This window comes from Bison bison, unplaced genomic scaffold (genome assembly GCF_000754665.1).
Source record: "Bison bison bison isolate TAMUID 2011002044 unplaced genomic scaffold, Bison_UMD1.0 scf7180017864472, whole genome shotgun sequence".
In the NCBI taxonomy this organism is placed as follows: domain Eukaryota; kingdom Metazoa; phylum Chordata; class Mammalia; order Artiodactyla; family Bovidae; genus Bison; species Bison bison.
The window spans coordinates 832,692-849,061 of record NW_011495033.1 but is presented as its reverse complement, the minus strand read 5'-3'; the positions used below and the strand labels follow the sequence as shown (position 1 = coordinate 849,061).

Here is a 16,370-nt window from a genome sequence, read left to right as displayed (position 1 = left end):
CCTTCCAGTGGCTGTGTTGGAAATAGACTGGAGAGCAGGAGGAGGGAGGAGCTAGAGAAACTAATCAGAAGGCATTTCACTGAATCGAACTAGGGTGCAGTGGTAAGAAAGCACTGTATGTGTTTATTTTGAAGGTAAAGAAGACTTGGATCGCTGACAGATTAGATATGGAGGTGTGAAAAGAGAGGAGCCAAGAATAACCCCAAGAATTTTGACATGAGCAGCCCCAAAGTCAGAGCTGCCATTTATCAAGATGAGAAGACTGAAGACAGCTCAGGTTTGGAGGAGAAAGAAATTCCAAAGTCTGGATGTGGAGATGTTGTATTAGACATGCCTATTTCACAGTCCTTGAGGTGGAGACTACCTTCAGACTACCTGAGTCTCAGTGAGCTGCGACTGCCCTGGGCAGCCTGAGGGCACGGACCACGGGCTGAGGGCACGGACCACGGGCTTGGTGTTCTTCTTGCCAGTCATGTACTTAGCACATGCTGTTGTACATCATATACTGTATCATACACATGTATCATATGCTCACACTAAAGCTGGGAGAGGGGTTTCCCTGGTAGTCCAGGGGTTAGGATTCTGCACTTCCACTGCAGGAGGCACGGGTTCGACTACTGGTGAGGGAACTAAGATTCCACATGCCACACAGTGAAAGGCTTAGCAAGTCTAAAGCTGGTTCGGACTCCTTCTGTGTTCTTCACTGAAAGGCAGTTAACCCAATAGCCAATTTCCAAAAGCACCCCCAGAGTCAAGACCACCCTATGATCACAGAAGAACAGGACGTACTAGGATTCCCCTGGCCCAAGTTGCCCAGTTTCTCTTCCAACTCTTCCAACTGAACATCTTCCATAAAGTCTGCACTGTGTTAGCTGTCCTCAGCCTCACACACTACAACTCCCCGTCAGTATTCCCTCTGGAGACTAGAACAGCAGGACTTTATTCCAACTTTTTGCTAGAAAAATATAAAATGAGTATTTCTCTAGTATTTCTCTAGAAAGAAAGGTTCTCACATTCCCCGTATTAGTCATTAACTGCATTTAAACTCCATTGATATGTCAATGTCGAGACCTTTATCTGCTTACAGAAATTTAACCAAAGGGAATATATAAAAAAAATTCTACAAGGAATCACTTCACTGATTATCGTAGTTCAGAAATTCAGGACAGGCCCTTTGTTCAATAAAGCAAAGACTGGTTAAAGAAATCTTTGCATAGAAATGAATACTAAGTGATCCTCAAACATGATTCCATTTAAGAATACATTAAAAAATACAAATGAAAAAAGCAGAGTACAGGGACCTCCCTGGTGGTCCAGTGGCTATGACTCTGCGCTTCCAATGCAGGGGGCCAGAGCTCTATCCCTGGTCAGGGCACTAGATCCCACAGGCCCCAGCTTAAGGTTCCTCATGTCACAACTAAGACCCAGCGCAGCCAAATAAATTTTTAGAAGCAGAGCACAAATAACATGTACAATATGACCCTTAGTTGTGTTTAAAAAAAGTGTGTGCATATACTCAAGTTAAATATGACTGTATATAATCAGCAAAAACAACAGTTGTATTACCACTGGGTAAAGGGAGTTGTGGATACATTTTTTTCCTTTTCACTTGTCTGCAAGGAACACAGATCCTTTTTTCACAAAGATGAGTTAAAAAAATTTACATGCAACATAAAATCTCTCATATTTGTAGTTTATGTTTGGATTTTAACTTTTACTATCTGACATTAAAACGACGACAAAAAAATCTACCTGCCTTTCTATACATACTTCATCTAGCTCAAAAGCTTTCCTTCTGAGAAGCCACTTGTGGGACTCTCCCCAAAAGGCTCTCCCCTAGGGGATGTGACACCAACAACTCCGCACAGGGGTCAGTCACAGGGATCCCCTGCTTGGCATAGGAGACCCTGCTCCGGGGGTCTGTGGGCGCGACTTCCCCAGCCCAGCAACTGCTGCACGGGAATGGGAAGCAGAAAGGACGGCTCTACTCTCCACACCTGGCCGCAGCCCCAACTGTTATGCAGAGACTAAGAGCTCCACAGTCCCCACCAGGGCAACAGGCAATGGGCTTTGTTTTCTATAAACAGACAGACAAGGAAAAAGTTCAGGTTAAAACGCGGTCCTCAGAGGAAGAAAAATAGAAACCAGGCAGCGGGGAATGCTTCATATTCCTAAAAGCTTTTTTTGTAAGTTAACACATGGTGTCTGCTTCTCTCTAGTCACCTATTTATCACTCTCCTCCTCAGAGAAGGGAAAAAGCCCTGGCTGTTTTCCTAGTGCAGAGTTTTGTGGCTGGGGGGAAGGATGAAGGGGGGAGGAAGGAGGGTGCCTTAAGCATGATGCAAACCATTTGGAGCTGAGTGAGAGCACTGCCAACACAAGCTGCACTATTTAAACAAGTGAGGAAATGATCGTATATACAACATGCCAGCGAGCGCACACACACACCAAAGGAAGTCGAGAGGGCTTTTTTTTTTTAGGACACGGAGCTGGATGTCAGCGGCTAAAAGGTCGATATTTTCCCTTAACACCCTCCTCAATGACTTAATCATGTTCCGTTTGCACAGAAAACTTCCCAAGAATAAAAAAGTCTGGAGAATTGAGAGGAGGGGTGAATGGGGGAGGGATGTTTGGCCTGGGGCTGACCTTATCCGAGGTTTTCTCCACGTAGCAGGGGTCCTGAGGGGCAGCCAGCAAGGGGACAAAGCCCGAGAGAAGCCGATCCTCTTCCAAGATGAGGAGGGTGAGGTCATCGTCCGGGTCCTTGTACAGTGGCACCTCAGACTGATTCACTGCAGTCAGTATGTTACAGAAGTCAGCCAGCGTCGACCACACATCCACAGGAACCCTGCGAGAAAGGAGGGAAGACAAGAAGAGCAGCTCTAGAGAGGGACCAGTTCAAGCCGTCTAAGCACTTGTGGGCAGGGACATGCTTGTGGCAAATGCCGTCTATGGCTGGCATCTGCCAGGAAATCTAACCCAAAGAGCTCAGAGACAAAACTGTGCCCGTGGCAGTAATCTGGTGGGTGGGTGTGTGTGTCCATCTCTGCAAAGTTGAAATTGATTAGGGGGACGCTTTTAATCCTAACCAGAAAGGAAAAAGAATTTAGAGAATCAGTTGCCTAATGCAGGTCCTGTCACCTTTCCAGACAGTGTGCCTGAGACACTTACTCAAACATTCAAGACAACCAGTGCCTGAGGCGGCTCCCAGAATTCCCCTGCTCCTGTCCAGCCAAGTATATGCCACACAGACAGCAACACTACGCCAATCTCTCCTCCTCCTACACAGCCAGAGGGACCAGACACACCAGGCAACGAGTCACGTGGTTGTTGCCTCCCACCCCAGTCCCCTACAGTGGTTTAGAGATCTCTTCCTATAGGTAAGGAGGAAAACAATCAAACACACCCAACAAAAACCTCATTCCTGGCCTGCCAAGACCCTCCTGGGAAGGAAAAGCCACCCACGCATTTCGGCAGGTGAACAATATCAATACTGTCTCGGCCACCACTCTCCCCCTCCTCTCCCACACAAGCGGAAGGTAACATACAGGGTGACCAACTCTTCTGGTTTGCCTGGGACTGTCCCAGTTTTAGCACTGAAAGTCCCAGGTCGCCAGAAACCCCTCAGTCTTGGGCAAACTGGGTTGGCTGCTCACCCTAACTGCGTATCACCAGGTCCTGGTCGAACATGCTAAGAACTCCTGAAAAGAAAAAGTCCGGCTCACCCCAGTTTGAACTTCAGAGCCAAATCAGAAAAAGGAGGTTCATTTCTCTGTCACTGTCATTTGTCAAAACTCTCCTGTGGCTCACATCCCTGCTTTGGTGAGTGCTAAGGATCCTTAGAGCTTTCTTTTTTCGTCTGTAGCTCTAACAGTCAAACTGTGGTCAGATCCGGGACCCGCCAAGTTTATAGGCCCTGGGCTGTACAGGACTTCACTTTCTTTTCCAGAATACCTTAACCAGGGCGTCTGGAACAGGCAAGTGCCCTATGGATGCTAAGCTGTACTCTAAAAGGAGCTGCACAGAATAACAAAGAAAAGCTTTACAATGAGGCTCAAGAGATGGGGTGGCGAGAGGCGAGAAGCAGAAGAGAGCTACAAGAGCGAGCTACATCCTGGAATCTTCCCAGAGGAGTCACTGCGCATGAGCCGGATCTGCCAGGGAGGGGCCTCAGACCTGAGGAGTGTGTTTCGCCCGGAGATGGGGAGCTTTTGGGAGATGGCAGAAGAGAGGGCGTTCAAGGGCCATGGCACTGAAGGTGATGCTGGGGGAGAGAATGGAGTGGAGGTGTGAGGATTCCTTGCCTGGATCCAGGTGGAAGGAGCCTGCACTGGTTTATTTACTGAAATCACTGCATGAGGAAAAGGCCATGAAATGAAACATCTTGTTTTCAAGAGTGTCCTGGGAACCAGGCGGAACACAGCTCCATTAATCACACAACGGCACATAATCAACACACGTGTATCGCACAATGACTCGCCTCCCAGGCTTTGCCCAGGAACGAGAACGTGTTTGGGAAGAATCACTGGAGGGGCGAGAGCTTTCTAAGGCCTCTCTCTCTGCACAGACACTGACGACCGGACTCATTCACAAAGCTCCATCTTTTGGCTCGGCTGAGTTTGGCTGTCAGAAATGTTTAAATATGGAAAAAAATAAACAGTTGCAACACGTTTCTGTGCGGAGATCTGCCTGAGCCCCTTTGTGATGTAATGGGAAACGCGGCATTCAGGCTACCAGCTGTAGAATAAACAGAACTTGGAGGGTTAAAAGGAACTGAACTTTCCACGACCCCATCTGCAGAGAAGAAAATAATAAGAGGAATGATGCACTGCCCCACAGCTCTGATAGTTTATCCTCCGGTCCCGGCTGCAGAGACAAGCACCGGATGTGATAGGGCCGCTCAGGGCCGCCTCCGAGGTTAGCGCTGCCCATGGGAGACGCACAGGGAGGCTCTTCCAGCTCCCCGCTTCCTCCCCCTGTGCCCTGCTGGCCACTTGAGCCCACTGCCTGAGTCTGATCCCACAGCAGTGGTGAGCTCTGGCCAATAGGCACTGCTCGGCTGCAGAGCAGCAATTTGGAAAATAAACAGGAAAGACGACAGCGAGAAGGAAGAAGGTGAAAAGTCTCCCAGCTGAATTCTTGGCTTGGGGGCCTTGGTTGGTGCTGTGCAGGTCAAGGCTGCTTCAGGACGTACTTGGGGGCAGGGCGAGGTGGTGGTGGGGAGCAGCAGCATCTCAAGCCAGGGAGAGGCGGCAGAAAATTACCCATGGCTGCCACAATGGGAGGCCCCACATCCCTCTCTCGTCCCCCCACCCCTACCATCTTGGATCCAAGACGAAGAAATATGTGGTACCATGTGGTTCTCATTACCATGCTCCCTGTCCCTAAGGCTCAGATAAACCAAAACGGACTCCTCCCAGAGACTGCTGGCCACCACGAGGGACCCCTGACCACATCTGCCTTTCGCCCATTACCACCCACCTTGTGCCCAAACCTGGACACTCACTGCATAAATGCAGTGGATGGGAGGTCCTACCCTAGTATTGATTTGTAAACAGCAGCTGATGCCAAAAGACATAGGAAGTGTCCTGAGTTCCCACCCCAGAAATGTCAAGGGGCCCAAGGGGCCAAGCTAGACTGAGCAGAACCAAGGGAATAAATACACAAAATGCTCCAAGGAAAGGTCATTTCTGTCTGTATCCCTCCAAATGGGTGTGCAGATCTAGTGGTTTCTTTCTTCTGGTACCGCAGTAGGGCTGCCCCAGATCACTGCATAGCTCACCGATAGTCCTCTCCCTCCTCGCTGAGCCCCATAAACACAACAACTGACCAGGTGCCCATGGACCATACAGTGACTCCCTACAGAGGGTGGGGGAGAAGGGAGTGTCAGGAAACTAATACTAAAAGGAAGAAGTACTTAGAAAAACTAGGTGAGATGTCTGAGCTCAAAGTTAAGATGTCTGCAATGGGATGAGGTAATTCCTGGAACCTGGGCAACGTCACCTCAGCTTACCCTGATCAGGCCTCTGGGCTGAGAGGTCAGTTCCGTGGGTGAACACAGGGCTTCCTGTCTGAGTAGAAGGGGAAAAGTTAGCCTTTTCCTGCTCTAGTCTTTATCCCAGCTGGGAGTGCCTTCCAACCTTCACCCTACTGCAGCCCTTGAATGCTAAGGATTCAAGGTTGGCCCGGGCCAAGGGGCCCGATGTCCAATTCTGGTGGCTGTGAGGAACTTTATAGCGCTCCCATTCTTCTAGAAACACTTAGGAAATGACTCCCCAGGAGAGTTTCCAGACATGCTCAAGCCACCAGTGGTTCTAAATGGACCCTCTAGAGCACTATCCGCTTGGGCAAATCCCTCTGGTTTGTTCTGGTCCCAGCTCGTATTTGGAAAAAGCTCCCAGAGTCCAAAAAAATCTTCCCCCCAAACAGACACAAGGCAGCCAGAGAACATGAAACTGCATGCGAGTCTGTTTATGGCCTTCAGAATGGCGGCAAGGGAGCCTCTCAGGCAGCTGTGATGTGACTAGTGAGCAGGGATCGGCGGCTGCAGGGTGACCCAGTGGTCCAACCCCACAGAACATGCCACACACCGGGAAAGTAGACCTCTGGCTGGAGTCTGAACACCAGATCCTAGCTTGGGACCGACCAGCGGTGGCTAGTTAGAGGTATGCACTCAGGACCAAGGCTTGCTCACTTCCCTACAGACAGGCATTCATTTACTCCACCAGGAAAGGAAAAAAATAAGAGTTAATTTACTTTTTATTGCCTCAGAATTCCAAGGTTTAATGTAGCTGTCAGTTTGAGTGCGGTGCAGCTGCCGGCCGATACAATGCAGCCCAGGCCAGCCCAGGTGACTAGGGAAACACATTTCACAGAAATGAACCAACGCACACTCTTGGCCGGTTGTTTGGGGGGATATTGACTCGGGGAATCAGATTAACCCTTCGGGCTGGGGTTTGTTCTGCAAACAGCGTTTGAAAAGCAGCTTCGGTACAAGGATCTGAGAAGCCCTGATCTCAGGTGGACCAGTAGGTTTCTGGTTTCTTCAATTTTGGCATTTCCTCATATGACATGCCACTCAACTACAACGTGCTTGGAAAGATTCAGGTGTGAGGCAAGTTATACCACAGATCTCTATCAAGCTCCTTCCTAAACTTCAGAAAGGAAGGCAGATCTGCTGGCTTTATAGGGAGCAGGTCAGGTATGAACTTTTCTGCTAACTCCACCCGAGGCCGGGACGACAGTTCAGAGAATGAGGACAAGGGCCCCACTGGGGCTCAGGCCATCCTTCTGGCAAGTCTGAGGAGGACTGAGCCCTCACACACCCCTTCATATTTTTACTGGGGGAACAGGCTGACTGGTGATTAATATCAAGTACAATGACCCCATGTTACAAGCCTGCAGGGGCCTGTGGAGGTGGCCATTTCCTGTGTAATACCAGCTTGTTTAAACACTAACATTCAAACGCCACAGCTGCAGAACAAACCCGGAAAGAGTTGAGTGAGAAGAAGCCCTGCATTGTGTTTCGGAGCTATGGAAGATCAGAGAAGCGGTACAGATGGGAAACGAGTTGGGTCTTTGGTTCCTGGAGTGAGGAGCTCTGGAAACAGCTAAGATGGCACAGAAGCCAGGCACAAGAAAACTGAAAAAGAGACGGTCTGTGGACTACAGCCACAAAGGGGAAAGGCTAAAGGCCACAGCAAGAGAAGTTGCTCTTAAGATACGTTATATCCTCTTTTTCAAACTTGTCTGCCGACGGACCATCGTATTCTAGTCCACCACCCTTCACGCGGGGTTCCAACCCCCATGGGAGCCCTGCAGGACCCCCTCCCCCCACCCACCCAACTGGAGGAAACTGGAGGAAATGAGCAGGCAACAGCAGAAACGGACCTGAATGCAACAAGTCTGGTAGAGTCAAAAGAACAGTACCTGGGCTTGAAGAGCTCGGTAAGCCCCTTGGAAAGCCAACTCTGTTCTCAGTGGGCTGGTTCTGGTCTCAGGCTAGGCAGCTCGGCAGGATGGGGCAGAGCCTGAGTCGGGGTGGGGGAGATCTATGCAGCTCTCTCTGAGACTCGGGAACCACAGTGTATTTTCCAGATGCCACCATGATATAAACAGGAGACGACGTTATCAGGGCTCACTGCTCTAGGAGTTAAGACATGGGCGGCCAGATACCATCCTCCAAGAACATCACTGTTTATTAGGTGACCATTGAGAACTACGAGACTCGGTTAAAGAAGATCCTTTCTGCCTTTCTAATTCACACAAACAAGTCAACCTGGGCCCCTGGAAGAGTGCCTGCTGAAATTAATTCTGCCCAATAGGGCAAAATCAATCTGCAGCCCAGTCACCCTGCACTTCTCTGAGAACATAAACTTCATGTTCTCAGCAGTGCAGCTGGAGCCCTATGGCCAACAGCAGGTCACGGTAACCTCATTCCAGGATTTCTCAAGTACCTCTCCTGTGCCTCCCTCAACCTCTCTCTAGGTCAGCGCCTTATTTGACTTCAGTTCTCCTAAGCTACGCTCGGACGTATGGCCTCGGTCTCATGATGATGGTGTGTTAAACCCATCAGCACTGTGTGTTTGGGAAAGAGCGGTCCCCAGGGGACCTCGACGTCTCCACGGCCTGAGTGGAGTCCTCGGTGGCCTCCCTGGTGCGGATTCTCACGGTTCCGGCCTCTCTGAGTTCTGAGCTGTAACCACTCCAACACGTCTTCTCAGTTTAGCACACACTGGACCCAAATAACCTCAGCCTGGAGCTGGAAAGTACTCTCCCGGGGTCAGCGGCTGTACCCTGCTGGGGTCAGACTGGAGCCTTGGGCCAACACCCCTTCCTCTCACAAGAAGTCCTGAGTGGTGGTGGGGGGGGGGAGGCGGGGGACGGCGGCTCCTGCCGTGGGAGAGATCACGTGTGCCCCACACTCAGCACTTGGAGGAAGAGGAACCCCCTGGTGCCAGGCTAGAGTGCTGACGCCCCAACCCGGAGCCAGGGAGACTGGGTGGGGAGCCAGGGTAGCAAAGGGGCTTCCCACAGTCACCACCACTTCCTTCAGGGAAGTGCTGATGGACTAGTACTTAGTGACCTCCTAAAATGCCCTTCTGGGAAGACGTATTAAGCGTCCTTGAAGGGGTGCCGACCAGGCTTGGGATTAGTTCTTATTTCAGAGCTGCCCTAGGAGGGTGAGCAAACGAGCTTCTTTTTAACTCAGGAATGTCTATCTCGTCTACAGGGTCAGCACAGGGGGGCTCCCTGCGGAAATGAGCTTACTGCACGCTCCCTCCATGTCCCCACGTCTCCCAAGGTGGCGGCACCTCAGGGGGCTCCCTCCAGGTCATTTCCAGCATGCTCCGTAGACTACACAAGGCAAACCATGGAAAAGCAGCAAGTCCAGGAATTTCTGGAGGGTTTTTTTTTTTTTTTAACAGTACTCCAATCCAACAGTGTGATAAATGCATCCGAGCTACAATTAGGAAGATATATAGCATCAGAATGCGAAGGTCTGGGCAGCCTGGTGAAGCGCGGGCTCTCCAGAGCCCCAGCTATGTTTCCCATTATGTAACCCTGGTCATGGGCAGACAGCCAGACTCCAAATGAAAAAGAGACTCTGGCTTGGCACCGGTTCTATTTTCCTATCCTCATTCGGGGTCAGCGCAGTGTCATACAGCTGCAGAGAAAGCTCCGGGGATTAAACCTGGGAAAGCCTCCAAGACCAGGACCTGGGTTCAAGTACCAGCTGAAAGCAATAAACCAACTGCCACAGCTGGGCTAGGTTTGGATGTTCTCAAAGTCCCCTGACTCTTTCACTTACTGAGAACTAGAGATCAAGATGAGGGAAGATTTGGCTTTGGTGGAGCCTCTGAAATGAGGTAGGTTGTCCCACTGACCTCGCCTTGCCAAAGGTCCTGGGATGCAAGGGCGCTACGCGTGGGCTCGCGGAAGCCCGTTGCTCTGCTCTTCTCCACCACCTGATGTTCACAACGGCCTCATGCTCCCTGGGCAGAGTCAGGAGTGGCTGCCCCTCCCCTCTCACGAAAGCCACAGAATCTGTGCTCCCCACTCCTCCTCCAACCCCCAACATGTGAATGGCCCCTCCAAAGACTGTGATCTGTTCTAAACAGACCAAAGCACTCTACACTGCCTTTTACAGTGGCTCAAGGCAACTTTCCACACCCTGATACAAACCTCCATACCCAAATCTCCGATACAAAGCCATTCCATCACAACTCCTAACAGACACGAATGGGAGGTCAACGTGCCCACGTGCCAATGCCAGCCTACTAAGTGCCACTGTGTGCAGAGGCACAAATGGCTCTGAAGCCCTGCCCCTGTCACTCTGCAGTGTCAGGGAAGTCCTGTCACCATCAGAACAAGTGCTCCATACGTGCCTAAGTGGCTCCTGCAAGGAACAGTCAATGTGACCAGAAAGAAGAGGAATACGGGCCAAGAGGAGAAAACCAGGGAGACCTCATGATGTGGTTTAGAATTGCCCTGAGGAGGTGGAGGATGCTTCCAAGTGACTGACTGTGCAAGGAAACATGGTAACACAATGAAAGGCAGACAGGGAATGAAGAACGATTAAACAAGGGTCCAAATGTGTCAAGGAGACAACGTGGGAGTAGGCATTTCTGGAGGAGAAGAAAACTGAAGCACAGGCTTTCTGGCCACCTTAGTTTAGGATCAATGAGGAATCTGACTTTGCAGAAAACAAATGCGGGCATAGACTAATGAAAACACGCGAAGGAGAGGTGTTAGGTGGAAGCGATTTCCTTCCTACTTTCTTGAGATCATTCCCAGACGTTCCAAAGTGAAGAGCAGCATAGGGACCTAGTGTGTCAGAGGGATTTCTATTCTGACATCTACAGAACTATCTGGAGTATGTTATTCCTCACAGCCTTAAAAGAAAAAGGCTCCACAGTATGGAAGATCAGTGGATGGGAGATGTCATTTTGTAACCTAGAGAAGAACCACCAGACCCTGCCAATCCCTCAACTACAGCATCCACTCAGTGAATGTTAGGCGGTTATATGAGAAACCAGAAAGAAGGGAGGTAAATTCTTACTCCACTTTTCCACAGCTTGGATCTGAAGACTATGAGATGGGGTGATGGTTAGACCAGGTCTGCTTTGTCCAGTGGCACCAGCCATCAAACCACCGTACCTTGTGGTCAGGCCCCGGGATGGCGGGGCCCCTCCTCTATGCTTAAATTTGCATTCCAGAGACAACCAGCCACTGATTCTGACTGCAAAGGCAGACAGTGCAGGAAGGACTCTATTCTCTACCACACTGACTTCTCCAGCCTAGTCTGGACTCATCAAAGAGTAAGTTAACAGCTACAGGAACTTGTTTACTAAGCAATCAGATTCACAGTATTTGGTCAGATTTGCTATCCCTGTGAAGGAAAGTCTGAAAAGACTGAGCAAACTTGATTCACATGTCCCAGCCCCGTTTGCCTCTGGCCTTGGAGGTGAAGGCCAGTTGGGGGTGGATGTAGCCTGGACCACGTGCCCAGCTGCAGACTGAGCCCTTGCCCAAAGATGGGCAGCAGCTCGCATGAGCCGGCAACGGTCCATTTGCTCCAGCATCCACAGAGAAAACAGACTCAGCACCTCGAGCAAATGAGGCCCAGCACTTCCTGTGTGAGCTTTCCATTTCCTCAGCCAAACAAAAGCCAAGGGGGTGGGAGAGGGAGGAGGGGAAAAGGGAGACAGGTCACAGCAGAGCAGTTAGCCAGCCTGATGGCCAGGATATGGGGAAACGACCTGGGTCGACCATACCTAAGACTGTGAGATGGAGTGACCCAGGGAAGGCCCAAGCTCCAGGAGCAGATGGTCTGCCTTCCCCTAGGCCAAGTGAAAGACAGGAAGACACTGTGACCCCTGCACATGCTCAGAAGCAGTGGCTTGAGATACTTGGTGAGCAAGAGTCCTTCCTTGTCAGTTTCTTTCCAGAACTGCAAACTGCCTAGTCGGCATTGCAGATTAATGGCCTGAAAAGTCGGAGGCTGACATGTTAACTCTTCAGGGAATGCTGCTGAGAACTGGCTGCCCCAAGCCAGATCAGCCTGCTCCTTTATGTATCTGCAGCTGCCCAGCTCAGGGTTCAACTCTGGCTCACCGGGCCTCAGCCTGGAGTGCGTCCTGGAAACTTAAGAGGGTTCACAGGAAAGATGCAGAGATTTGTTTGGTGCTGTGAGCATCACCCACAGGGTTACAGAGCCAGAGTTGGGGGTCCTGGGAAGGGCAGGCTGAATGGTCCAGGGGTGGCTTCCTGGGGTGAGGAGCAAGGGAGATATATGAGGAAGGAAAGGCAAGAAAGAATCAGATTCTACAGTCCACATGGAAAGGTCAGTTAACTTCTGACCAGAAACCTCTGCATGTCACCCAGGAGCCTGGAGACTCCCATGGCATGGCTCCCAGCCCAGAGAAGCACCCCTCCCCACTCCCTAGAAATGTACCATCCTAGCCATCCATCCTCCTCCTTCCAGTACTCTCCCCTCCCAGGGAAGAGCACTAGGCAAGAATGAGAAGACGCTGGGCATGGATGCTTGCTCCCGAACACACACGCATACGCCCAACACAGAGCGTGAAGGAACTGTGCGTGTACCACACCTGCCAGAGACCCCAATACAGCTGCTGGAAGAGGGAGGGAGGGGGGTTGTAGAAAGGGAGACAGAAAGGTCAGACAGAGAAATGCCGAGGGAGAAACCGAGACAGGGAAAGAGAAAGAATGAGGGAGAGAAATGGACAGTCAACAGAATTGACCAGAAACAGGCCTGGGTGCACACACATTAGGGCGCTCTTAGGCAAACACACACACACATACACGGCAACCTGAACACACAGAAGAACATACACAGCGACCTGAGCACACAGAAGAACAAGACGCACAGGAACACGGGTATGGAGCAGGAGCCGTCAAACCTTTTCTATAATGGAACAGACGGTAAGTACTTTTGGCTCTGCAGCCAGTATGGTCTCTGTCACAACTGCTCAGCCCTATTACTGCAGCGCGAGAGCAGCGTGGACAGAGGGAACAAACAAGCATGGCTGTGTTCCAATACAGCTTTATGGGCGCTTTTCAGGGTCCCTTCTCATACACTTTCTGCAAGTCATGAAGTCTTACACTTTTGATCTTTCTCTCAACCATTTAAAAATGTAAACCATTCTTAGCTCATGGGCCACAGCTTGCTGACCCCTGATACAGACACACACAAACAGCAGGGAGGGAGGTGGGAGAAGAGGCAGGCGGGAAGAAGCTGAGATGGGCAGGAGGAATGGACAGAGGCAGGTGGATGGGTACAGGAAGACCCACATATAGAGAAACGTCCCCCGCCCCCAGCAGAGAGACCTAGACTGACACACAGAGATACACTCACAGACAAATATGGACAGGGACACAGGCAGTCCTGGGTACAGATGCTCAGGAACAGACACTCCCACAGGACACAGCCACACAGAGAGACACGGGCAGGACCGAAGCAGAGATGGACTGACATGGGCCCAGACGCACATATGAACACAGAGACAGGGCGTCAGACCACAGTGCAACAGGGTCCTCAGGGGACACAGGAGCCCTGCAAAGAGACCCAGACACAGATGTGGACACAGCACGTGGACACGTATACATGCGCAGACATGGACAGGCACGCCCAGAGCCTTCAGTAGACAAATCCCCTCAGACACACACACATTAATACAAAAAAACCCTCACAATCAGACACGCACAGACAACAAGACCCAAGCAGGCACACACAGAGCTACAACTCACACACTGCTATGAACACAAGAAATCGCTCTATATGGTCGCACAACAACGTGAATGCACCGTAGACTTAAAAATGGTTAAGATGGCAAACTCTGTCGTATTTATTTTTTACCACAATTTTTATAACAGAGAGAAAAAAAGAGATCTACATAGAGACATCCAGCAGACACACATTTTCCCCACACCAACATCCAGAGCCAGGGGGACGAGGCAGGATGTGCTGCGGGGGATGGGGATGCAGTGAGTGCAAAGCGGTCTATGCTCTCACCCCCACACACACCACATCGTGAGAAGGAGGTGGGGAGACAGTGCGCAGGACAGCATGAGAAGCGGCAAGGGCCTGAGAGATGCACGGAGACGAACTAAAAGGGAGAGACAGAGAGGGTCTCACACACTGACCGACACCCACCCAGACCTGGGAAGTAGCTGCGGAGACGGTGAGCGTGAGCAGTGCACAGTGAAAACTCACAAGATCAAGGGCAAGGAGCAGAACAGAGCAAGCCATGAAGTGAGAGAAAGAGAGACTGAGAGGAGGAGGAGGAGGAGGAATGGACCAGAGAGCAGGCAGAAGCAGGGGCCTGGGAGGTGTTCACGGAAGGGGAACACCCAAGTTCAAGTAAAGAGGGGAGACACAGGTCAGCAGGCCACAGGAGGGGGCTGTGGGAACTCGGGCAGGCAGGGCTGACTCACTGTGAGGGGAGCTCCAGGGAGGTAGGCGGAGGGTTCCAGGTGTCTGGGTAGCCGAGCATCCAGTCTGACCAGACCTTCACACTGGGGAGCAGTTCCTTCAGGTCCGGGACAAAGGAGGACACCTTGATGTCATCTTGATCCTCCTCTCCCTCAGGAGAGGACAGCTGAGCTGCAGAGGCAAAGGGTAAGAGCTGGGCCTAGATCTACAGTGGCCCTGCGTGCGGCCAGTGGGGCGCTGGGACAGCAGCCAGCTCCCAGGGAAGGGAGACCCCATCCACAGGACAGCCAGGCCCAGAAGCGAAGGACAAGTGCCAGTACCTAAGAGGATTCTGAAAAGCAGGACAGAGAGAGAACCAGTGCACTGGGTCTGCCCTGCACACAGCTGCCTGTGCTCCACCTGCGGCCTGGCGACAGGGTTGCCACCCTGGCCTCCAGCCTCCAACCCACACCCACTCTAGCCTTCCTTCAGCACAGCACTGACATGGCACCAGGGTTCCTACTCAAACGAACAACCCGAATTTGATGGTAAGGAAGTATCAGAGAAACCCAAACAGTGGGGTGTTCTACAAGATAAATGTCCTGCATACTTCAAAAATGTCAGGAGCATGAAGAACAAAGGAATATTCAGAAACCATCCATGTTGCAGGAGACTATAAAGAGACATGACATCTAAATGCAACGTCTGATCCTGGAGTGCATCCTAGACCAGAAAAAAATATTTTTTTAGGACAACTAATACAAACTCAGTAAGGTCTGTAGATTCAGTAATAGTACTGTATCAACGCTGGCTTCCTGACTGTGATAACAGCACTGTCGTGTAGGAGAAGGTCCTTGTGACTAGGAAGTACACAGTCCAGTATCTGGTGCGGGAAGGGGTGGGGCAGGGAAGCTACCATGTCTGCAACTTATGATCAAATGGTTCATAAAGAAAATAATACGTATACGTGTACGTATGGAAAGAGAGAGAACTTAAAGCAAGTGTGGTAGAAAGTTAACAATTAGGGAGTCTGGGTGAGGGGTAAGTAAGAGAGTATTATTCCCAAAACTTTTCTGTAAATTTGAGATTCTATCCAATTAACCTCCCTTGCTCTAAATAGGCGACTCCAGCCGCTAGAGGCACTCCCAAAGGCTGATGTGGCTGGCGAACAACAGAGGGGCCTCACTACTCATCACAACTGATCCAGAAGCTGAAAGAAAGGTGCACCCTTCAGCCCTGCCTTACATGGCCCAGAAGTCAGGCTTGGAATTCTAAGGGCAGACTTAAAGGACATGGGGACACTGCTCAAAAAGCAGTGGCTTTCAGGAGCTAGTTCTTTCAGGGGCTAGAAAGAACCCCTGATCTGGTCCAGTCAGTCTCCTGGAGATGGCTGGTCCACAGCGGTTACAGCCCCCACCAGGTAGGTACCAAACAAAGAAGGACATACAGAGAGAGAGGTGGAAACCAAAACATCAATTATGAACATCAAGGAAAACTCATTTTTCAAGTTGCATGAACACTCAGCAGTTCAGAGGTACAGTGAAAATCCTGTTAAAGGAGAAGAGAGACAGAGGATGAAAGAAGTCTCCTTTCCTTTCCACAGAACGGAAGGAGGGCCGGAGAGGAAGTGGGACTAGTCAGGTAGGCAAAAGGAAGAGGGCACGCTGGCAAGAGGGAGCCTGGAGTAGAGGGAGAAGACACGGAGAATGCAGCACGGCCTCCTGAGCGTGTCTGGACAGGACCCAGGAGCTGGAAGGCCCACCAGCCAGGGGCCCTCGTCTGCTTACCTTTGGCCGACTCCTTCAGTAAGTAGGTGCAGCGTCGCACCAGGAGAGAAAACATGGCCAGGCCCAGGGCTGCAGCCTGCTCCTGGATCACAGAGCGACACTCCTCCGAGAAGCAGTCTGGGAAGGGGAAAGGCAAGTCCATCAGTGTC

General features: G+C 51.0%; 1 protein-coding gene across 8 annotated transcripts in view; it reads right to left on the bottom strand.

Annotated features, from left to right (window-relative positions):
* Positions 1 to 16,370, bottom strand: part of SMG6 (SMG6 nonsense mediated mRNA decay factor) — a 201,254-nt gene that overhangs the window by 92,542 nt on the left and 92,342 nt on the right. For all 8 annotated transcript variants that reach the window (XM_010861313.1, XM_010861312.1, XM_010861316.1 and 5 more), the window contains 3 exons: positions 16,222 to 16,338; positions 14,458 to 14,626; positions 2,647 to 2,848 (listed from right to left, as the gene is read on the bottom strand). In XM_010861313.1, the coding sequence (XP_010859615.1) occupies positions 2,647 to 2,848; positions 14,458 to 14,626; positions 16,222 to 16,338 (488 nt within the window). The remainder of the gene's footprint in view (positions 1 to 2,646; positions 2,849 to 14,457; positions 14,627 to 16,221; positions 16,339 to 16,370) is intronic.